We start from the raw sequence: 25,384 nt of genomic DNA, 5'->3' as shown, positions 1-25,384 counted from the left end.
TCCTTGCGGGGAGTCCTGCCTCTGTAGGAGGCACTCCAAGCGTAGTAAGTGGGTCTCTTGGACTACGCACTTTTCTATCTGGTGTTTTTGCACTGGTTTCCTGGTTGAGTGAGTCTGTGCGTGGGCCCTTTAAGAGTGGTTTTCCTTTCCCTGTAGTTCTGTAGTTGTCCTGGGTGTGTTCCCTGTTGATTTTCAAAGCCAGGTGTTTTGGGGTCTCGTCTCTCCTGCCCTGTTTGTTCCCAACCGTGAAACACTGTGGCTAGGGTGTGGCTTTTTCCTCAGTGGAACGTATCTCCGCCTCTCCCACCCCTCTTGTGTTGTCCCTTGTTGTAGAGGCTCTTTTCATCCGGTTTTCAGATCTCCCCCAGGGGAAGTTAGTCCACAGGTAGTTGTAGATCTTCTGTGTCTGCGGAAGGAGACAAGCCCAGCATCCTCCTACGCCGCCATCCTCCCGACTCCCCCTCCCACAGTCCCCATTCCCGACTACATGGTGAGCCGCAGCCCCTTCACCTCTGCGTGCCACGCTCTTGTAGAGGCTCAGAGTAGTCCCTACAGGAATTAATTTAGTTTATAAAGGTAACTTGAAGCTTCCTGAGATCTTCTAGAACATCTCCACAGATTACAATAGTGAATGAAAGCAGTAGGGCATATAGGGTTTTCATATTTTCATAATTCAGCCTTATAATTTCTATACTTGAAGAAATATTTTTTAAAACATGTTTTTTTCTTGTCTCCCATTTTGTGTGGTGGCTAAAAATCCATTCAAATAAAAATATAACCTCTATCTATGATGTATATAATGGAATTACTTTATTACGCTAAATTCACTTCCAGTATATTTATCTCTAATGGTGACCAACATTAGGAAGGAAGAGGGCAAGTAAAGAACAAAATTCAAGAAAGCAATTTCTAAAGTTTGGTTACTACTGAATTTTTATTTTATTTTATTTTTTTTGTGAGGAAATCAGCCCTGTGCTAACATCTGCCAATCCTCCTCTTTTTCTGCTGGGGAAGACTGGCCCTGGGCTAACATCCGTGCCTATCTTCCTCCACTTTATATGGGACGCCGCCACAGCATGGCTTGCCAAGCAGTGCGTCAGTGCGCGCCCAGGATCCAAACCAGGGAACCCCAGGCCGCCGCAGCGGAGCGCGTGCACTTAACCACTTGCGCCACGGGGCGGCCCCACTACTGAATTTTTGCTGACTTAAATTACTTAACTTTGCGGACCTCTTGTTTAAAGCTGCGGTAATGATATAGAAGCTGTCAGATCAAATCATTTCACTAAATTGGCTACCAAAATTTGTGATTTCTTTCCCCACTCCACCTAAGTATAGTGTTTCATATTTATCTTTTAAGTTTTAGAAAGAGGAAATTTGGAAGGGACCCTTTTAGAAAAGCACAATTCAACTGATTCGAGAAATGTAAGAACTCACCCAGATTCTTTTACCTTTGTGTTAAAGCAGAATTTCAGATATGACATAGTCGTGGACCTGTACCACATAGCCTTGAGATTTACAGGAGGAAGGTGATTTCTTTTTAAGGAGGAGGGAAGAGAGATATCATGTCTTGCCCCAAGTAAACTAATAATAGAGTAAGGAAGCCAACAGTGTAATTTGTGTTCTCAAATCCTCAGTCCTTCTGCACTAAAATTTTTCTTTTATCTTCAGGATGAAGAGAAAGTTCTACTCGTGGGATGAATGTATGAACTTGAGAGAAGTTAAGGTAAAATCCTAGAGATGAAAAGAACCCAAGAAGGCCTTAACTCTACCTCACGCCTGTCTCATTTCTGAGGACTGTGGCCAAGGAGATGATTCCATTCTCTGTGGGAAGCAGTAGAAAGATACTTATGTTTCTTATGTTTTTCCTTTATCTTCCTAAAGTAAAGTAATTTCTCACTTTTCATCAGAACGTCAGTGGAGAATAGAAAATAATCATACCTTCATATTTGAAAGTATGCCCTCACTTTTAAAAGAGCATTTTAATTCATATTATCAAAGGAAAGACAACTTTTTAAATTACTGCATACCATTTCTTTATATTTTATGCTGTATGACTTGGATAAATTTTTGGAGACTTTTGCATTGAATTGTACATAGTTGAGTCAGAAAAAAAGTTAGACCTATTTAATAGACTGAGAAAAAAAAGTGACATATTGAAATGTTTGGTAGCTATTGTTGACTGGTTTATTTTTGTACTTACATTCATCACTTAAAACAGTTACTTTAGATAGGTGTTCTAAGATGTTTTAGACCTGTAAAATATATATATTAAAACTTCCTTAATGAATTCATAAGAATTGGAAAATTACGATAATTATCATACCTAGCATTGATGAGATTTTGCCAACTTCTATAACTTTTCTTTAAGAATTTTAAAGCTTATTTGCTGTGTTGCAGTCTCTGAAGAAACTTAATCATGCCAATGTGATTAAGCTAAAAGAAGTTATCAGAGAAAATGACCATCTTTATTTTATATTTGAATATATGAAAGAAAACCTCTATCAATTAATGAAAGACAGGTATGTCTTTATTTTATGAAAACTGTAATTTTTTTCCCTGTTATCTCCTCCATAGTTCCTGGGATCCCTTCAAACTGTCACACTTTACAATATACAGATTTATCATTCCAAGGGGTGGATTTAAATTAGTTATCTTTATCAAAGGATAACATCTAACATTGAAGAAGAAACAGCTACGACATAGCCACTGTTTTTCTGTTGTAATCTCTTAAAAGTCAAGATAAATATTTCATATAAACATACATACTATCTATCATAGTAGATCTATCTATAGTTTAATACTCAGTAATAAAGGTGGCCTTGGCTAAAATTGAGAAAATTATCTTCGTTGTTCTCCCAAGCATCTCGTGAAAGTTAATGAAAGAATGGAGGAAGAAATAAAGTAGCTTTCAAGAAAGGATCTAATACACTCATTCATTAGAATGCATAAGTGAATGATAAAACGTAATGTGTTACCAATCCCAAGGAAATTCTCATTTTAATTTTTAAATCTGTGAACAGAATCTCTAAAGAGAGAGAGCTTCAGTCATCTGCCATGAGCTTAGAGAAGATAGTATTTCGGTGGTAACTGCTGGTCACATCTGGGAGATTAATGTCCATTCTGTCTGCTTTTAAAGCTAGAGTTGTTCAACAAAAGATCCTAAAATACTTTAGAAGTAAATTTCCCAGTGGAATGACGTTTATTTCTCTCTCTGAATTTCTTTCATACACACACACATACAAACTCAACGTCTAAGGATGGTGATTAATTTTTCTTTAATCCTATTTTTTCTTCTTTCAATAAATACTTATTAAATGCCTGTTATGTTCCAGGCTGATATCATTATAACATTAATAACAGTTAAAATAAAAGTAAAGAAAGTTTCTACCCCACAAAATAATATTTATTTCTCTAGCATTCTTTCTAGCCCTTGTATACAGGCATGCATGCTTTTTACATAGTTGTAATTTTAGTGGTGATAAATTTTTTTATTTGATTAATTCACTTAAAAGCATTTTTTAATGCTGATACATAATATTCATAGTTACCATAGTTACTATATTCTGTTAAATGACTATACCAAGCTTCACTTATCTCTCTGAACTACTTAAAAGAAATAACTATCAGTAGGAGAATAGGTTAGTAATTATAGGCATAATGACATTTCAGTCAACCACAGACCGCATATATGATGGTGAATCCTATATTAGTACCGTATACCTAGGTGTCTAGTAGGCTATACCATCTAGGTTTGTGTATGTCACTCTATGATGTTTGCACAATGATGAAACTGACTAACGATGCATTTCTCAGAACGTATGCCCGTTGTTAAGCAATGCATGACTGTAAACTTCTTTTCCGTTTCCATTGAAGACCAATATACCTAAACCTTTGCTCTGATACTAACTGTACCTTCAGCATATAGCATTCTTTTTACAAATTTAAATTGTTGTCAAGCATAAAAATATTTTGTTTCTTTGAAAATTTATTTATAGTTTACAAAAGTGAGTTTTAAAAATATTTCAATAATATATGATCAATACTATTTTCAAATTTGATATAAGACCAGTGTTTATCTTCTCTTGTGTGTTTCTAGCCCGTTTGGTGGGACATTTTAGAACATTATATCAGCATATAATTAACAATATAATATTGAAAAATAGGCCATTTTTCGTATGTTGAAAACATCTTGAATAAACATGCTAAATTAATCCAATCAATCATGCTGAAATAAAGATGTTAGAAAATGTTGAAATTATGATTAAGTTTAAAAACTTAAAATGAATACTTCCAAAACATGGAATGGCTTCAGGGTCAAAGAATTAATGTATTGATCACATTAATTTGTGGCATGCTAGAGATTAATATTTTTCAGCCTTAATATAGCCCTTGTTAGGATCTTACTTTAGGCTTTATGTAAATACCATATAAATCTGCACTATTCAGTACAGTAGCTACTAGTCACACTTGGCTGTTGAGTCTTGAAATGTGGCTAGTCTGGATTGAGCTATGCTGTAAATGTAAAATAAATTGCATATCAGATTTTGAAAACTTGGTACAAAAAAAGGTAAATTCACTAATAATATTTTATATTGATTACATTTTGAAATAATATTTGATATATATTGGGTTAAATAGAATAGATTGTTAAAAATTAATTTCACCTGTTTCATTTCCTTTTTTTAATGTGGTTACCAGAAAAATTTTAAATACATAAGTGGCTCTCATTTATGGCTCTTAGTATATTTCTATTGGACATATTTCTATATGCAGTGCCGAACTGAAGCAGTTTTGTCCCTAAGACTCTTAAAGCCTATATAATACAGATTTGCACACTTGGCTTATCTGATATTTATCAGTTTTCCAATTTACTTTGCTCCTCTTGGGACAGTTTAGAATTTAGCTATTGAATATTTGTGCAATACTTCAGTATTGGATTTGAGTTTTTACCAAACACCAAAAAATAAATTCTAATTTTCACATTTTAAATGTATGACCTTTAACACTATGAAGCTATAAATCATACCTTTAGCCAGTCTCATGAGGCCACAGGCTCCAAGGGAGGAGGAACACCTAGCTTCTTGTTTGTTTTGGTTCGTTGGTTGGTTGGTTAACAGAATTATATGACTGTTTATTTGTTCATTTCTTTACAGAAACAAGTTGTTCCCTGAGTCAGTCATCAGAAATATTATGTATCAAATATTGCAAGGGCTGGCATTTATCCACAAACATGGTAGGTTTCTTTTATGTGTCATTTCTCTGCCTCTTTAGATTATTGTCAGGATCATGCACAGGAATTGTATATAAACTTAAATAATGTTATCTTGGATAAGTACAAGTTTGGAGTATGTGCCTATACACACTGACATTTTTATTTTAAAAATTTAGAATTTCTATAATTCTGTATAAAATAGAATTTCTATAATCTATAACTATCTTTGTAGCAGAATTTTTCTAACAATATCATCATCAGCCTTTAGTCTCAGTCATCATAAACCCATGCTGCAACCTCATTCCCCCTAATTTTACCATGGAAATGAAAAAAATAATAAGGCCGCTCTTTTGGAAAAGATTGGAATGCTCTGATCTACCATGACCAATTATTAACGTTTAAATAGTTTAAAGCACCCATGCTATGGTATTTTATAGTTTTCGTTAGTATTTACATTTAGTTCTTTCTATTTGAGTGAAATTAAAGCAAGTGCTTGTACTTATTTTTATGAATTTCTTATTTATGTAATCTTAATTTATATAGTTTTTTGCATATCAAACCAAAATAATTAGTTCAAAAAGTTAATATGATTATTATGAAAATGTTTAGCAAACATTCATTTAGAATCACTAGATGTTTAGATATTAAATCAGAAAAGTTTGTGCCATACCATTGCTGCATTCTGAACACAGTCAGTCAAAAATCACCATCATTAGTCTCCTTTTGTGTTTCATCCTATATTTTATATTTTCTTTTCTCTTTTCTCCTTTAACTGCTATAGGAAATAATTTATTTTCTAAAAATGCTATGCAGAATTCCATATAAGCATTGTCAGAACATTCCTGAATCCCCAGTTTTTTGTCTTATATACACTATCAAGGTCTTTGAAAGTATAAAACCCATGATAATATATTACAATCCATTGGTAAAAGTCATTTATTGGACTTTTACATGGAAATAAATGGTACATGCTATTTTAATTGTTCATAATGGATTCCTGATCTTCAGCCCATCTGTAAACTCTGGTCAGCGTGGTGACTCTTGATATTTGCCTGCGTTAGTTTATACTAATGAAGCAAGTGTGATGTGGAAAATTAAAAGCCTTGTGAATTCTTTGATTTTTGGAAACAGCTTTGTGTTTTACTAATACTCTTTAGGCTAGTAATAAAATTGGTTTAGATTCTTTGGATGTATGTCAACTATCAGCCACTTCAGAGCATAAGGGATTGAAGGAAGAAGTAGTTTGGGATTTAAAAATTGTTGCTGAAAGTAAATAACATATGAATAATCTGGAGTTGGCTTTATAATTGACTGCATAGTGATTTGGGAAACCAGACCCCGAGAACAATAGACATTTTTATAAAAGCTAAATTATTCTTCTATAGTTGATCTCAGATGTAACACTTTGAGAAAATAGGTATTTTTAAAATAGTAGCTGTCAAAAAAGGAGACTAGTATTTTAGTTAAAATGGACCAAGTTACCAATATATTTATATTAGTGAGAATGGGAAAACTTCCACTGTACAAATATGTAATTGGTTTAATTCTCTAAGATTTTATAGATTAAGTCACTTTACCATCACATACTTTCCCATTCTTGTCTTCATATTGTGAAAATGCAATGTATTTCTCTTGGAAGTTAGTGAAATGGATCTCAACAGCTATTTTGAGTAAGAAATACCAGTAAACTGAGTACAGAACTGTTGTAGATGTCACAAGCATAGGGCCCACACTGGCTTTGAAGGGATTAAAAAAGTTTAGGCTTAGAAAGTCTTCGTAACCCAAAGTATGAAAACCCTCTCATGATGATCACCTACGACCCATGACCAGGCCTGTTCTTTGCAAGGTCATTGGAATACAAGCCATCTGTGCACAATTAGTGTGCTTTAGATCTCCCATAGAAATCTGCAAGGAAGCTTTTACGTGTTTCTTCCTGGGTTTTCTGCCTCATTTTCTTTGGGCTGCCCTTTAGCTTCTGTAACTAACCATTTGTTTTATATATTGAATTGGTAATATAAGCATTATAATTATTGGATTTTTCAATAAAGCAGCTGCCAGGGGAGAAGTGAGCTGTTAAGTAAAATAATTTTAAATGAAGGGATTAGTTAAAATGTGTGGAGTTCCATATTTGTTTAATGGACTTTTCAAACAAGTGATTATACTCAGGGAATCTCATGTTAAACCACAACGTGAACAGCAACTAGAAGGATGTGCAACTATGACATACAGCTATCTACTGGGGCTTTGGGGAAAAAAAAAAGGAGGAGGATTGGCAATAGATGTTAGCTCAGAGCCAGTCTTCCTCAGCAAAAAGAGGAGGATTAGCACGGATGTTAGCTCAGGGCTGATCTTCCTCACAAAAAAAAAAACCCCACAACGTGATAGGGTAGTATAAGACCAGCTGCATTGACGCAAGTCTGATCACGAAGCCCTCCTCAGGTTTAATTAGGCTCCTTCTCTCCGGCCTCAGCCTCCTCATCTGTTACACAATAGTGACCATGATACTTCCTTAAGGTTGTTGTGCAAATTAATGGAGATAATCATCATATGGCAGTATCTAGCCCAGGACCTGAACTTACTGGATTCACAAATAAAAATACGTGTTAAGTGGATAGTTATTTTTAATGATGCATGAACTTTCTTGTCAATTATTTAAATATAGTTTATTTTTTCCCCAAGTTCACATTCCTAATTACAACAGAGAGGCTCGGTTATATCTTGTTTATAAATCAAATATATTTAAACATGATGATTTATTATTGTTTTTCCTCTTTTTATTACCAAGGTTTTTTTCATAGGGATATGAAACCAGAAAACTTGCTTTGTATGGGTCCAGAACTTGTCAAAATTGCTGATTTTGGACTTGCGAGAGAATTAAGGTCACAGCCACCATATACTGATTATGTATCTACCAGATGGTGAGTAGTTTCACGTGACTCTCCAGAGGCATATGTCTATGTTGAAGTTTTCCTATGATGGATTGTGACATATCCTTCTAGAGGTTCCATATCGAGTATTTAAAACAAAGTATATAAGTGAATTTTGTATTCTTTGGAGAAAAAGAAGGACTGGTCATGACTATACTGATTAATGAAATAAGAGAAGGAAAAAGGATTTCATTCATTCATTCATGCAACAAATATTTATTGAACACATACCGTGTGCTGATACTATTTTAGGCACTGGGGAACACAGAAATGAACTAAAGGGAAAAAAATCTCTGCCTCATGCTGCTTACATGACAACATGTAATACACAATAAACAAGGTAAAAGTATCCTGAGTCACCAACAGAAAGACACACACATGTTCATCAAAAGACATGTAATAGTCCAAAACTGCAGACTACCCAAATGTCCATCCCCAGTGGCATAAAATAGTCACCCAGTGGAATGCTTTACAGAGATGAGAAGGAATGATCTACAACTACAGGCAGCAATCTGGATGAATCTCATAGATATGTTGAGAGCAAGAGGCCAAACAGAAGAAGAGCGCACACTGTATGATTCCATTTACATAAAGTGCAAAAATAGACAAAACTAATCTATGCTGGTCAGTCAGGATAGCAGTTGCATGACAGGTGGGTGGAGGGTAGGTGCGCACTAGAAGAGTGCAGGAGGGGGCTTTCTGGGATGCTGATAACAAGCAGTTTCTTGATCTGGGTGCTGGGTCCATGGGTGTGTTCTGTTTGTGAAAATTCATCAAGCTGTACTCTTACGATGGGTGCATTTTTCTGTACGTATATTATACTCCAATAAAAACAAGTTAAGAATATATGTACATCAGATGGTGATACGTTATTATTGGGAAAAATACAATATAGAAAGGCATAGGGAGTTGGAGGAGATAGGGTAGGGAGAGGGAGTGTTGCTATTTTAAATAGAGGGTCTCACTGACAAGAGCCAGGGAGGAGATGCTGGGGCAAGCAGGAGCTTTTCAGGCTGCACAAATGCTGAGTGCGAAGGCCTTGAGACAGGAGCGCCACGTGTGAATTCTGCAGAGATAAGGAGGGCAGTAGTAGGAAATGAGGCCAGAGGGTTTACAGGATGGCCAGATTTCATAGGTCCTGGTAAGGACTGTGGTGGCTTTTTAAATCTGAGCGAACTAGGGAGCCCCTGGAGGTTTTGAGAAGTATGACGAGATCTGACATGTTTTAAAAGCATCACTCTTGCTGCTGTATTGAAAATAGATTTTAGAGGAGCAAGGGCAGGGCAGGGAGACCAGGTAGAAGGCTATTACAATAATTCGGGCAGGAAATGATAGTGATTTGGATCTGCTGGCCGTGGAGGTGGTGAGAGGTGTAGAATGCTCGCTGTGTTTTTAAGGTAGAGCAAACGTGATTTCCTGATGATCAGATGTGGGGTATAAGACAAAGGAGTCAAAGACCCCAAGGTTTTTCCCAAGCACCCAGAAGGATGGAGTCAGCACTAATTGGGATGGGGGTGCTGTGGAGCTCTGGGGGAAGCACAGTTCCATTTTAGGTTGAGTGAATGTCTCTGAGACAAGCAAGGGGATATGTCAAAGTCAGCCCCTGTATGTATGATCTGGAGTACAGGGGACAGGGCTGGGCTGAAGGTGTACACTTAGACCTCAGTGTCAAAAATCACAAGATTGGATTAAGTCAGTAAGAGAGTGAGTGTAGAGAAGAGGTCCGAGGACTGAGCCTAGATAGAGGGACCATATGTCCCAGTTTGCCCAGGACAGTCTCAGCTGATGCCCGTCATCAATAAAATGAGCTGGAACAGGTCCAATAGACGCCCCCTGTATGCTTCCTGCCTCCTCTGAGGTCTTACCTGGTTATGTGAGACACACATGAACAGTGAACCAAGTTTGCACCTTAACACATGGCTAATTCGGAGATTTCCTGTCTCTTTCTCCAACTCTTTTCCTGAAGCGATGTAACAAAATGTCCTTAGACAGGAGTGGCCCTCAGCTAACTCATTCATCCTGGGTGCTGACAGGAGTAGTATTTGATACTGTCCCCCCTGCCAGGCACATAGCATACCAGCTATGCTGGTATACATACAAGCACCACTTGTGCAAAGTCCTTTGCCATAACCTTTGAGATACCAGTTAGTGGGGTCATGGGAAACAGAAGTCACAGGTTAGGCGTACAGGAAATATGTGTGGGAGACAAACCCTCAGCAGTGTACTTGTAGGGCATATAGAAAGTAGTAGTCTGAATATTCTTTTTATAGTGATTATTAAATAGTATAAATCTACAACTATTTTGCTGTTTGGTGTTATGGGTTGAATTATGTCCCCAAAAAAGATGTGTTGAAGTCCTAGGCCCAGTACCTGTGAATGTGACCTTATTTGGAAATAGAGTCTTTGCAGATGTAATCAAGTTAAGATGAGGTCATTAGGGTGGGCCCTAATCCAGTATGACTAGTGTCCTTATAAGAAGAGGAGAGACACAGAGACAGACACACAGGGGGAGACATGCGAAGACACACAGGGAGAAGGCTGTGCGATGATGGAAGCCGAGATTGGACTGATGCATCTACAAGTCAAAGAACGCCAAGGGTTGCCAGCAACACCGGAAGCTAGGAGACAGGCTCAGAACAGATTCTCCCCTAGAGCCTCCAGAGAGAACGTGCCTACCCACCCCTTGCTTTCAGACTTCCAGCCTCCAGAACTGTGAGAGAATATGTTTGTCTTGGTTTAACCATTCAGTTTGTGGCACTTTGTTACAGCAGCCCTAGGAAACTAACCCATTTGGTAATGGTTTTTAAAAAAATTATTTTGCAATGAACTCTTTATCAACAATGACCTCCAAAAAACAAAAGTGCATATTTAGTGAAAGATTAAGTATTTTTCTTTTTCTAAAGAGAGGTTGCTGGAGAACTTACATAAAATGTTCAGTGGCATTTGCCATCCACTACAGGGGCCATAAGTCACTGACCTGATGGAAACCAGAACACACAAATCTGCCGAAGCAGCACCGGCACCTGTTTCAGAAGTTAGCAGCTATTTTAAGAAGACTATGCCCAAGACAGCTACTAGCAAGTGCAGCTTTAGAAGATGGGTTTACACATTACTCTGTGAGGCATTGCTTTTCATTTAGATGAAATGAATATTCTAAATTAATTTCACTCTTTTTTAATTCCAAGTTTTCTTATGCAGTTATGAAAAGTAAAGCAATTGGCTATAAATGTGTAGGCTTCTTTAGCAGAGGAAGGACTTCACAATTCAATGATGCCAATTTTAAATGAGAGTCATCAAATGCTTCAAAGAGAAAAATCAGTTACCTTATTTCTAATAATGGTTTGATTTTTTTATCACAATGCATAGAAACAAAGTCAAGCTTCTGAAAGTTCATTCTGTGAAAGGTGAAATTTCTAATATTACCACAAATGCTATTGTAATTTCAGTTAAAAAGTTCAAAATTGAAGATAAAATTATTGTTTTTCTGGTGACAATACAAGTATAGATTTTAGTGGAGCACAGCATAGCATCATAAAACAGTGTTCTTACTAAATTAAGAAACCTGGAAAGTAGAAATGTATTTGGATCAGTTAAGATGTATATCTATTTTGTAACTGTATCTAAATAAGCCGTTGATTTGTATTGTCCCAATCAAAATACAAGTTGTAGTTGTCAGAATTTACAAATTACACATATAGGTATACAGAGTGTAACTGGACTATAAAATTTTTATGATGGCATTGATGTTGACTATAAAAAATACTTCTGCGTGGCAGTATGTGCTTTCTCTCTTTGCTGTCTGTCAGTTGAATTTTAGAATTGTTTGAGCCTCTGAAGAATTACTTTGTAAATCAATTTAAGTGATTTACAGTGGTATCTAGCTTCTTTGTAAACAAGTCCTTTACACTGTGGTTCTATTTTGTTCCAAATCACTTGAAAATCTTCAATCAGAATTTTTGATAAATAGAGTGCCAAAAACCCAAAGATCTTGAAGCTCACAGCCAATTATGATTATTAAAAACAAGAAGACAATGATATTTATCCCCACAAAAGGAAAGGAGGAACTGAACAAATTAAATGATAAGAGCTCAGTGTACTAGTTTTATTTTTTAAAGGTATAATTAGATTTGGAAAATCTCCTCTTGCAGGAAGAATCTTTTGAAGGAGCTTCTATTTTTCATCAGGTAAATTTAGATTCAATGCTGAAATGGAATGAAATTGAGAAGACTTGTTTTTAGCATCTAAATTTGGCAAAATATTCAAAACAATTAATTTTGTCTCATAAAAATATTTGTCAAGGGCGAGCCCCAGTGGCCTAGTGGTTAAGTTCAGTGCGCTCTGCTTTGGTGGCCTGAGTTCGGTTCCCGGGCATGGACCTATATCACTCTGTTAGTGTCCATGCTGTGCTGGTGGCCCACATACTAAAAAATAGAGGAAGATAGGCATGGATGTTAGCTCAGGGTGAATCTTCCTCAGGAAAAAAAAAAAATTGTCAAAACAGATAATAACAAGTGTTGATAAAGATGTGGAGAAATTGGAACCCTTATACATTGCTGGTGGGAGTGTAAAATGGTGCAAAACAGTCTGGCAGTTCCTCAATGGTTAAACACATAATTACCATGTTATCCAGCAATTCCACACCTAAGTATATACTCAAGAGAAATGAAAACACATATGTACACAAAAACTTGTACATGAATGTTCATAACAGCATTATTTACAACAGCCAAAAAGTGGAAACAACCCAAATGTCCATCAAGTGACAAATGGATAAACAAAATATGGTATATCCATACAATGAAAATACTATTCAGCAATAAAAAGAATGAAATACTGATACATGCTACAGCATGGATGAACCTTGAAAACATGTTAAGTGAAAGCAGCCAGTCACAAAGGACTAGATAGTATATGGTTCCTTTGACATGAAATGTCCAGAATAGGCAAATCTATAGAGACAGAAAGTAAATTAGTGCTAGGGGCATAGGGATATTGGAGAGGTGTGGGTTTTCTTTTGGGGGTAATGAAAATGTTCTAAAATTGTGATGATGGATGCACAACTCTGTGAATATAGTTAAAGCCACTGAATCTTACACTTTTAAATGGTTGAACTGTATATCATGTGAATTATATTCTCAGTAAAGCTGTCAGAGAAAGGTACTCTGAATGGAAGCAAAAAGACAATACCTTGAAACTTTTGGGCTGAAATACTTACGCATTTCAATGTGAAAAAAGTTAGAATTAAGAATATCCTCCACCAAGTACCTTTGCTCTTGTAAATAGAGTATTTTTCTCAATTAAAATATTGTCAGTTGAGGGAATCAGCACTTTCAAACTGATAAGCAAAAAGAAGGAAAAAAATCTACTACTCAGGAATAATCTTTGTTAATCTTTTGTTTTCTGTTGTTCATATGAATATATTATGGATATAATGCTTTGTAACATTATACAACCATTCTCATTCAGAATATATCTGCTTCCATTCAGAGTTCCCCCTACCCCTTTTTCTTAATACATCATATAGCATTTATTTCCATATTTGTTAATTTGAGTTCCTATCATAGGCTACTTGGATATTTCATTTATATGGTCATGTGTCACTTAACAATGGGGATATGTTCTGAGAAATGCTTCCTTATGTGATTTTTGCGTTGTGTGAACATCACAGAGTGTACTAAAGGGGAACAAAATTTGCCACCCATAATGTGTCTCTTTAACATGAGGATTATTTTAGGCTGATTATTTTTAAGAAACAAGAGACTCAAAAAAGTTTTTCTTGTTACCTCCCCCTCAACTGCCTGAAAGAATTCAGATAATAAAACCTGTCTCAGGAAGTGAGCTATCACCCTAGCATCACATGAACTAGGTGGTAGACAGGGAGGAACCCAGAAAAGCCTGTTTGTTGGGGTCCCCTCTGTGTTCTTCTGTTTCTGTTGGCCAAACACTTGTTTTCTGAAACATTTGCTCCTTTTCACCTACCTGTGAATTGCTTTCCTTCCCTTTGAAGTCCCTGACTGTCCCCACCCCCAACATCTTTTGTCTTTAGCTGAGGATGGTATTTGAGGTGAGGGCTTTGGCCATTTTGGTGAGTTACTTGGTTTTCCTGGGTTTCTCTTATGCGTACAAGTTACTAAACTTTTGTTTGTTTTTCTCCTATTAGTCTATCTCATGTCAACTGAATTCTCAGATCAGCCAGAAGAACCCAAGGGTAGAGGAAAATTTCTTTCTCCCCTGCAGTGCTTACACAAACCTAGATGGTATAGTTTACCATACACCTAGGCTGTATGGTACTAATCTTATGGGCCCACCGTCGTATATGCAGATCGTCATTGATTGAAACATTGTTATGTGGTGCATGACTTTGTTTCCAGCCCCACTAAGTGTTTGTAGTCAGGAAAAATGTGTTATGTCCAGTTTAACCCCAGCACGTTGTACAAATGCCTGATGCACAGAAGGCACTTAATACCTGTTCCTTGATTGAAATGCATGACCAAACAGAACAGAATCCTGCTGCCACTCCATCTTTGAAACGACAATCAAAATAGCCTGTTTTGTTTTTATTTTCATAGGTATCGTGCTCCTGAAGTTTTATTGAGATCCTCAGTTTATAGCTCTCCCATTGATGTGTGGGCTGTTGGGAGTATAATGGCTGAACTATATACATTAAGACCACTTTTCCCAGGGACAAGTGAGGTCGATGAAATCTTTAAGATTTGCCAAGTTTTAGGGACTCCCAAAAAAGTAAGTACTCTTGTCTTACCTGGTTATAACTTTTGATTATTTATAACTTTTGCCTAGCTATCTGATATTTTCATTTTCAAATAGCCTTATGATTTAATGGTTAATTTTCTTATAATCCTTAATTTTTTTTTATTGGGTGGGATGAGGATTACAAGAAGCCAGAATCCCACCAGACTGAAGAAGAAAGGTGTTTACCTTTCTTTAAGAACCTAAGGAAAAATACTCTATATTTGGGATTCTATATAGTATTTAACTTTGAGTTGATGACCAGCTGATGCCTATGTAGACACCCTTGGTTAGACTCTTTCCTACTTGCTCTGTGAATGTCCGTTGGCATCAGCTCATTAACCTCAGGTGTCCTAGGCCTTATTTTCTCGTTTCCTTTTATATACCTCTGCCATGGATATTTGATTTCTTGAACTGAGTACTTTTCAACTACTGCATTCAGCTAGACCTTACTTTCTGAGATGTACTTAATATATTTAAGTATATATAATTACATTCTAATTAAATTAGTATGTGCCTTATAGTTAACATTAGAAAAGTAAATATAGCTATTAAAGTTTTAACATAATTGTCATTTCCTGGCTCTGTGCAGTTTTTAACACTGGATGCAATGCACACCATAGAATGAGGATCTTTGTAATAATCAGCCTCTTTGTAAAGCACTTGTCCTTATTCATTCAAAGTCACCTGGGAATCATCATCATCATCAAGATCCAAATACCAGACAAGAGCTTAACATTTTGAACTTTATAGAAGTGCTTTCTCGTTTTTTCCTAACCCTCAGTTCAATGTTCTTTCTATACTGTTTGTAGCACTAAATTGTATATGTGATCTGGTATTTCATTCTCACATTTATTTATGTGAATCAACATTAAAATTTTCACACACAAATGATTTTTATATTATTATGTTTTTAAATTGATTACTAACACCAATTCTCTTTTTGCACCCCCCCCCCCCCCCGTATTCCTTAAACAGAGTGACTGGCCAGAAGGGTACCAGCTTGCATCATCTATGAATTTCCGCTTTCCCCAGTGTGTTCCTATAAACTTAAAAACCCTTATTCCCAATGCCAGTAATGAAGCTATTCAGCTTATGACTGAAATGCTGAATTGGGATCCAAAGAAACGCCCAACAGCAAGCCAGGTAAAATGAATCTTCTTGGTATACTTTTTTCTAAATTTTGAGGTTTTACAATATTAGGGACATTTTCATTTATAAAGCCCTAAAGCTCCAAGGCATCCAGTATATATAATGAATTAATTTCTAGGCATATTAGACCCTTGGGAGAATTGCAAAAATAGCAATCCAATGATTTTCCGTGTGTTGTGTTTCACATGAGTAACCTATGAAGGTGAAGCTGAAAGGAACACATCTCTAATGATAAAAATGCAGGCATGTGACAAGCTAGTTAGGAAGAAACTTGTCATGGGCAGGAAAAACGCATTTCTTCAATTATACAATACGGTTGACTTTCCGAAGCTTTCTTTCCTGATGGTTTGGGGACTCTTGTTCACTCTCGGGCTCCCACAAGAGGGCAGCACGTGGCCCCCATGCTGGCTCCTTTGTGACTGACTAGACCTCAAATGTATCTCAATTCTCATGGTCTTTAAAACACCATGGTTTTCAACTAAAACCATGGGCTTAAATTAAAAAGAGCTTAATTTCAAAAGTCATAATAAGCTTTGTTGTATTGTTATTATTTAAATATAAATTCAGTATTAAAATTACCAAAAACTTATTTGGCTTTTTAAAAATTTAACTTGAGAAAATGTTTTCTAAAGGTCATCTGGAAGAACAAATGGGAAAGAATATTCAGGACAGGTTTGAATAAGTAATTGGAGGATGGTGGTAGGGGCTGACAGCTTGCCCTATCAAATATTAAAATAATCTGTAAAGTGATAGTAATTACAACAGTGAAGGTACTAGCATACAAATTGACAAATAGCTCAGGGTTGCAGAAGCTGTTAAGTGAGCATAAGGTAAACATGGCACCACACATTGCGGGGAGGGGACAGTGAATGTTCCTGGGACAATGAGTTAACTCTTAGGGAAAAAGTAAATTTAGGTTCTTACCTCTCACTACACTTTACAAATAAATCATAGAAGGTTTAAATAATGAGAAGGAGGACTAAACTATTAAAAACTAAAGAAAGCACAGGTGAATATTTGATCTGAAGGTAAGAAACAGACGGGTATAAAAGTAGAGAAGAAACCACAAAAGGAAAACTCAGAAGATTTGATCACATAAAAATTAATTTTTCTCTTATATCAAAATCTTAAAATTGAAAAGACAAAGTGAGAATTCTTTTTAACAAGTATGACAGCTATTTTCTAATGTTTCTAAACATTTATTACTTTTGTAATAAAAATATAATAAAAGTCTTTAAAATTTACCTTAAAAAGATAAGTGGGCATGAGACATGAAAAAAAATCACAGAAAAAGAAACAAAAATTACTAAAAATATTTTTTAAATGTTCAACCCTTGTTCATTATCATAAAATGCAAATAAAAATGAATTACTATTTTTTATCCATCAAATTAGCAAAAAGCAAAAACACTTTACAGGCTATTTCTCTAAGTAATGGAAAGCAGTTTTGCAATGTATATAAAGACACTTAAAAAGAATCAGAAAGTTGGATAAAGATTTATGCCCAAAGATGTTCAAAGCTATTGGAAGTATAAACCTAAATCTTTTCAAGGAAACAAAGTATATACATCCTTAATATGGACTATTTTGCCACCATTAAAAATGTAATTTTTAAAACTAAAGTAACCATTTCAGAGATTTCTCAAGCTCAAATGCTAAGTTTAAAAATAGGCTATAATACTATATACCTATGCTATGACTTTATTAAAAATATATACATGTTATATGACTAGAAAGAAATACTGAAAAGAAAAACATCAAAATGTGAGCAGTGGTTATCTCTTGGTGTTGGTATTAGAGATGATTTTAATTTCTTCTTGAGAACTTTCTATACATTCTTTATCCTATGCAATGATCAAATATTTCCTTAATAAACAGGAAAACAAATTATCATTTTTTTAAAGATTCTCTTCTTCTTGAAGGATAATAGCTGGTATCTTAAAGAGGAAAAGTTGTTACAGATGAAGGTTTGAAATTAGAAAACACATTCATGAAGGTTCTAGCTCCAAAATATGCATTATTAATTTAGGATTATTGATTAATGTGACTTAATTTAGAATTTAAGTGCCTTCTGTGTGTCAGGTACTGATGTATTTAAATCGTCTATATTGGTCAAGTTCCTCTTAGCAATATTAATGTAATTAGCACATACATCAGTTGTGGTAGGAGACATCTTAGAATAAAAACTCTTACCACCTCGCCAAAATATAGCTCCCTGCCCTTAACCTCTTTTTTGTCCACTGTTTCATAGCCCTACTTTTTAGTGGAAGCAAGGAGACCTAGCTAGGGAGAGGTGAAGTTGTAGGATACAGGGACCATGTACAGAGCCACCTCTGTCCCTCTAGAATCTGCCCTTACATACCTGAGAATAAGGCACCTGTAGATCAGGGCTGTGCTCACACATAGGTGGGAACTGGCTCAGGGCAGGTGGTGCAGGGGAACAGGGTTTGGCTATCTTAAGGAGCCCCCCTCTTCCCCACCTCCCTAAAAAAACAGCAGGACTGGGAACGTCCCTCTTCTGTCTGGGCATATGATACTGATAAGGGGATCAATATCCACAGCTGAGCTGCACAGAAGGCTTCAGAACTTCTCTAGACAAAGTTTCATCAACCTCGGCACTACTGACATTTTTGACCAGACACTTTGTTGGAGGGCTGTCCTGTGCACTGTAAGATGTTGAGCAGTGTTTCCGGCAGCATGCCTAGATGCCCGTACCACCTCCCACCCCCCAAGTTGTGATAATAACAAATGTCTCCAGACATTGTCAAATGTCCCCTGAGGGGCAGAATCACCCCCAGTTGAGAACCACACTGCTCTAGACGTGTCACCAGACAGTCATGAGGGTCCCTCCATGCAATAGCACCACTTGGGTGACTGGTCTAGTTAAAACTCAAACAGTGATTGTTTTTAATTAGTACTTTTATATTTTCTTCTCATAAATATCTGCTCTTTGCTGGTATAGCGATACACATATGTGTTTGTAATTTCCTTTCTTAGAATATTTTGTTGCTGGTAGGTATGTTGTTATACTTAGGCTAAGAGTAGCCCTGAATTTTACATAATGTTATAGTTAATCATTTTAAATAAACTATGTAGAAGGTTTTCTTAATTCATTTCTTAGTGCCTTTGGATGGACTCTCATTATCGGGATCTAGCATTTCAGTCTGAATTAATCACATCAAATTTAGCAAATGCTGATAAGTTAGATTTTTTCATATAAAATCTTTAAATAAGTAGAACAGTTGCTTTGCCTGAATCTTAAAATGACAAGTGAGTTTTACATTCTTCCTATTAACGTACTTTTTAACTTTTTTGAATGAAATTTATTTCTCACATCATTTTTTCCTGGTTATCTTTTTACAGTCCCCACATAAAGGGAAAACTGGATGTTCTCTAACTCTTTGCAGCTAACCTAGGCTAGTGATACATGCCTAGCCCAGCGCCTGACTGTAGTCTATGTGCAGTATATTTAAAGGAAATCATTTTCCATTTGTTATTTCCATGCTTTTATAGGCATTGAAACACCCGTATTTTCAAGTTGGTCAAGTATTAGGCCCTTCCTCACATCATCTGGAATCGAAACCGTCTTTAACTAAGCAGGTGCGACCCCTAGACTTGAAGCCGTCTTTAGTTGATCTAGAACCTAAGCCTCTGCCAGACATAAATGATCAGACTGTCGGACAGCCCCAGCCGAAAAACAGCCACCAGCCACTGCAGTGTATCCAGCCGCCGCAGAACGTAAGCCCCCAGCCAGCGCCAAAGCAGCAGAGTCAACAGAAGCAGCCGCAGGCACTATTTCCAAGTATCGTCAAAAACGTGCCAGCCGTAAGTAGCCCACAGTAACTCTTCAGAGGCAACAGTTTGGTTCAGTTAGAATTTTCTTTCTAGGCATTTCTAAAAAAGTTGGGAAGATATAAAAGATTATTCTACATTAAAGCTCCTGCTTCCTCTGGCAGGAGCTTGGCATGAGATAAATTAAAACTCTAATATGATTTATAAAAAGAAAAACTTTCAGAATGAAAGTAATCAAGTTTGCATGCTATGGACTTTAACAGTTACTTGGATGCAAAAGAATTCAAAGAAAGAATTGAAAAGAATCTGGTACTTAAAAGAACTGATCCTAAATCTTAAGGATTTTAACAGTAATTTTATACTGTTTTTAAATGCTAACGAACATGAACAGAATGGGTTTTTTAAGTGTCAGGCATAGTATAAAACTTCCTATTTCTTTTGTTCAGTTCAGGGAGCTTGTCAAGTGCCATATTATTTTAGCTGTCTCCTCGAGATGTATACTCCCAAGTGTATTTGCATTATGGGAATTTTAGGACTGAAAGAGATCTTAAAGAAACTGTGTCTAATTCCTTATCCAGTCCTGCCATCCTCATAGAAGTAAGCCCTGCCCCCAATAGCACTAATTGCATTCTAACATACCGTTAATTACTTGTTTCTTATGTGTATTGTTTATCATCTGGTTCTTCCTACTAGAATGTAAGCTCCATGAGGTCAGGGATGTTTGTCTGTTTTGTTTATCAGTATAGACCCAGAGCCCAGAACAGTGCCTGGTACATGGTAAATTCTCAGCAAATATCTGTTGAATGAATGAGTAATTGTCCACACTATTTCTGAACTACAGGGTCCTGAGGAGTCCACATCATCTTTGGGGCAGTTCTCACTGTTAGAAAGTTCTTCCTTATACTGAGCTAAAATCTGGTGTTCTGTAGTTTCCTGTAAGTCTTCTAGAAAGGCAACCTTTCAAATATTTGAAAATAGCCCCTGTATTATCTCCCTTTTTACTCTAAGAGAAACATCTCCTATTCCCTCACATGCTCCACATATGACATCATTCACCAATGAATGAGTCAAGTCTGAAGGAGCCTTTGAGTCCCCTCACAACCTGCTCCCCACTTAGAATGAAGCTGCCAGAGTTAACGCAGACAGTGGGTAGGGAGCATAAAACAGGATGAATCGCCTCCAACATTCCAGAGCCATATGTTCACTTGTACCACCAAGGATCACATTTTTGTTTTTGTTTTTTCTTGGAAGGCACATCACATGTTGACTCATATTGAGAGGGAAGAAAAGGAAGTTAATATTTATTGAATAGCTACTAAGTGCCATGCACTATACTAGGTCCCCTGTATACATTCACTAAGTTAAAGTACCCAGTAACCTAGCCCTAAATTTTTAGATAGCCAGTCAATTCCAGAGTTGGGATTGAGCATTCTGTCAACTAAAATTACTAAATCTTTTTACAAGTGCTTCTGCCAAATCACATATTCTGTACCTCTCATATATCTGAGCTCTAGGATTCAAAAAGTTGCAAGACCTTACTTTTACCTCTCAAGTTTCTAATAAGTATTTCTGAACCCTTATTTTGTCTTCTCAGTTTAACTAACCACTCTGTCCAGCTTGTTGCCAGCTGTGGATTTGTTTAGTTGTTCCTTTGTTTTTTTCTCCTGTATCTTCATGATGAACAATAGCACAGAGCCCTTGAGCAGGCCACTAGAACCTTCTAGATTGACACTGATCCATTAATCAGTACTCCTGGTCAGATTTTTGAACTATGTATTTGTCTTAGTCTGCTTGGGCTGACATAACAAAATTCCGTAGACTTAAACAACAGAAATTTATTTTCTCCCAGTTCTGGAGGCTGGGAAGTTGATTCCTGGTGAGAGCCCTCTTCCTGGTTTGTAGATAGCACCTTCTTGCTTCATCCTCACATGGTGGAGAGAGAAACCAAGCTCTCTGGGGTTTCTCTTTATGAGGGCACTAATCCCATCATGAGGGCCTCATGACCTCATCTAATCCCCAACTACCTCCCAAAGGCCCCATCTCCAAATACCAACACATTGGAGTTGGGGTATAAATTTTGGGGGGGGTCATAGAAATTTCAACATATAAATTTTGGGGGACATAAATATTCAGTCCATTGCAGTACTGATCCACCTATGTTGTCCTTTCATTACTTCATTTCATTGATAGCATGAAAGACCCTGTCACCTACTTTGCTAAAGTCCATATAGACTACATGTATTCATTGCCCTTTATGAAAAATGGTGGCCTATATGATCTACCACTTTTTTTCCCTTAGTGCTCAAAAACTTTCCCTTTAATGACTGATTTTAGAATTTTGGCCCTCATCCTATACCAAACTTATTAATGTGGAGTTTGCAAAAATCCATCTTCTACTTTAAAAATTATTTATATTTGCCCTTTTCTGGTCTTCTCAGATATACAAGACTACTTGACATTACTGGCATTGTTCAGCAGCATACAGCATCGGCGCCCTAAAATACACTTCAGCTGAAATAAGAGTCTTGAACTCAGCTCAGTAGATAACTTTTGATTAACTCTTCTCATCTGGGACTTTAGGTCTTTTTTTTTCTCCTTAGCCTAGAGCTCAAATTCCCGGACAAATAAAACAATAGTATAATAGAAGTTGGCAGATACTACTTTTTGTCATCATCCATCATGACACGATCAGCTGCAAGCAATAGCATATCCATTCTTAAAGCATCATCTTGCTCCAAACATAGCTGTATCTGCTGACTTTGCTTCCAAATTCCCTAATTGTCAATTGCCTTTTGGATTTTTCATATTACATGCCCCAAAACCATCCCATGTAAATTTGTAGAAAACCATCTCATTGTCTGCCACCAGCCAGGTCTTCTTCCTCATTCCTTATTTCTGTTGATAGAGCCACCATTCTGAGATAATCAGGCTCAAACTTTTAAAGTCATCCCTGCCTTTCCTTCTCTGTGTCCATTAGAATTATATTCAGTGATTTTTGATAGAAACTTGACCACTGTGGCTTAAACAATAGGGATTGTTTTTGTCACATAACAAGAAGTCAGGTGGTGGGCAAGCCCGCCATGGTACTGCTTGTAAAAGGAACCAGACTGCCTCAGTCTTCCTGTTCCACCACCCTTAGCAGGCAGCTTTTATTCCTGTGGCCACAGGATGGCTGCTTCTCCTTTGGGGTTGCATCTACATTCTGGAAGGGGGAGGAGTGAAAGACAACTGGCGCATGCCAGCGGAGTCTAAAAATGGCTCTCCAGGAAGCCCCTCCCAATAGACTCACACTGACAGCTCACTGGCCAGATCGTGTCACATGGCTACATATAGCTGCAAAGGAGGCTGGGATTTCAGGTGTTTTAACTGGGTACATTGTTGCACTGAACAAAATCTATTAGTAAGGAAGCAGGGGAGAAGGGCTATTGAGTGGGCACCTGGCAGTGTCTGCCACACTCTCCTTTGACCTCTGTTCAGATAGATACAAAGTCCAGGCCTTTTATTCCTTGTTAATAGCAAATGTATTCTTCCCTGAGCATTCCAACCACTAAGAATCTGTTGCCCTTGTCACTGCATGCCACTATAACTGCAAAGGACTCCTATCTGAAGAGCTTGACCTTTCTAGAATGCTGCCTTTAGCTCATCACTTTTTAGCTCAGAAACATCCAGTGCTCTCCATTGCCCATAGGGTAGCTGCAACCCCTTAGGCAGACATTGAAGGCCCTTCAGACTCTAGCATCAGTCTGTCTTTGCAATCCTATCCTCCACTACTTCCAGCACGACCGTCTGCTTTGATAAACTTAGTCTCTTCCTTCTTCCTGGAACATACTCTGGCACTTTTGTATTAAAAAGCTATACTTTATACATTTCCTCTTCCAAACTCTAGAATAATAATAATAACAATCAAAATAATAACAATACTACCTAACATTTAGTAACTCGTGCTAGGCCCTGTCCTAAGGACTTTCAATATACTTTACTATTAAATTCAGAAACGCTAAGTTAGATATTTAGATAAACACTGCATATCCCCATTTAAGGAGGAGGAAACTAAGGCTTTGAGAAATTAAATCACTTGCTCAAAGAGACAGTGTCACACATGGCAGTTTTCTAAATTACACATCAATGAAGAGTCAGTTCTGATCCTAAGTGTTCAAGTCTCCCCCCAGCCCAAGTTCACAGAGAGCTCTGCTCCCTCTGAACTCCTATTGTATTTTTAGCATGTGCTACCTATTTTTGTTAATACTTTTAAATGTGTATATATGTTATCTTCTTAACTATATGGAAGGCTCCTTGAGAATGGAGACTCTTGGTATCAAATATAATAGCTTGTGCATTAAAGGCATTCAGCAGATGATTAAAGATGGTAATGATTTTCCACTACAGAAGCCAAATGGCACACTGGGTCATAAAACTGCTAGGAGGCGTTGGGGTCAGACTGTGTTCAAGTCTGGAGAAGGTTGGGAAGAGTTTGAAGACTGTGACTTTGGAGCTTCCCATTCCAAGAAGCCAAGCATGGGTGTTTTCAAAGAAAAGAGGAAAAAAGATTCTCCATTTCGGTAAGATTTCAAATTCCTCGGGAAAATGTATTTTTATCATGTATCAACTTTATTTTCCTCATTAAATATAAATGAATGTAGATATTAAAAGATAATAAGTAGCTTAATATTGTTTTTTTCCACAAAACCCAAATCTCTATGCAAACCTCTGAAAAGTTAAGAATCTTTACTTCTCACAGTACTGATTCTCAGTACTAGTGGTTGAGTGTTGCATGTGTGTGGAGGGAGGGGCTCTTGTTAAATTTTTAGTGTGCCCTGTTGAATTATGATCACCATTTTGAAATTCACTTGCCTGTTTGCAGCAAGCAAAGCACAATCTACAAAAGTGATGGTTTCCTCTGATGGTGTTCAGATTCAATTATTTGTGTTTGCTTGCTATTCTAAACTTTTCTGATCATTTCCTGAACTTTTTCTGGAAGTTTAATATCTCTAGCAGTACCTTTTCTTTTTATAAGTTGAATCATCATTAGTACATTATTCAACTTTGAAGTGAGGGTGGGTTAATTCTTGGTGAACATTTTGGAAAAATATTTTCATTTTTTTTTCCTCTTTGGAACAGAAGAGAAGAGGGAGAAAAGATGTGGCATGAGTATCTATGTATCTAATAGCTGTTGGGCACTGTATAGTGCAGAAGTCTTCACTTTGTGGTACACATACTTTTGAAGGTACATGAAGACTCTAAGCAGTACACAAGCTCAGATAATTCTTAGTCAGTCAGTTTCCAGATCCTCAAGTTCCATAGGTACTGAACTTGAGAACAAACCTGCTTAATCCCCCTCCCACTTCATGCCAGAAAGTCACACCTCTTGCATGGCATTCGGATGTAACAACCTTTGAGGTGTTAAACAAAAGGGAGAAATCAGAAGACTGGCACCTTCAACTCAAAGGCTTTGTGTTGTTCCTTGTCATATACATATTTCTCTTAAGGGGAAAACCCTGCTTTAGAAATAGGGTATATTAGCCTGTGTTGGAAAACATGGAGATTCAGAACCACTG

At 36.8% G+C, this 25,384-nt stretch overlaps 1 protein-coding gene across 3 annotated transcripts in view; it reads left to right on the top strand.

Moving 5' to 3' along the window:
- Nucleotides 1-25,384, top strand: part of MAK (male germ cell associated kinase) — a 57,971-nt gene that overhangs the window by 13,894 nt on the left and 18,693 nt on the right. For all 3 annotated transcript variants that reach the window (XM_087437997.1, XM_004432126.3, XM_087437996.1), the window contains exons 3-10: nt 1,669-1,723; nt 2,398-2,519; nt 5,154-5,233; nt 7,998-8,130; nt 14,709-14,880; nt 15,865-16,032; nt 19,551-19,862; nt 24,216-24,388. In XM_087437997.1, coding sequence (XP_087294123.1) covers nt 1,669-1,723; nt 2,398-2,519; nt 5,154-5,233; nt 7,998-8,130; nt 14,709-14,880; nt 15,865-16,032; nt 19,551-19,862; nt 24,216-24,388 — 1,215 coding nt within the window. The remainder of the gene's footprint in view (nt 1-1,668; nt 1,724-2,397; nt 2,520-5,153; nt 5,234-7,997; nt 8,131-14,708; nt 14,881-15,864; nt 16,033-19,550; nt 19,863-24,215; nt 24,389-25,384) is intronic.

This window comes from Ceratotherium simum, chromosome 13 (assembly GCF_057802395.1).
Source record: "Ceratotherium simum simum isolate JZ-2026a chromosome 13, ASM5780239v1, whole genome shotgun sequence".
Classification (NCBI taxonomy): domain Eukaryota; kingdom Metazoa; phylum Chordata; class Mammalia; order Perissodactyla; family Rhinocerotidae; genus Ceratotherium; species Ceratotherium simum.
Note: the sequence above shows the minus strand (reverse complement) of the source record. Positions and strands in the feature narration are given on the sequence as shown.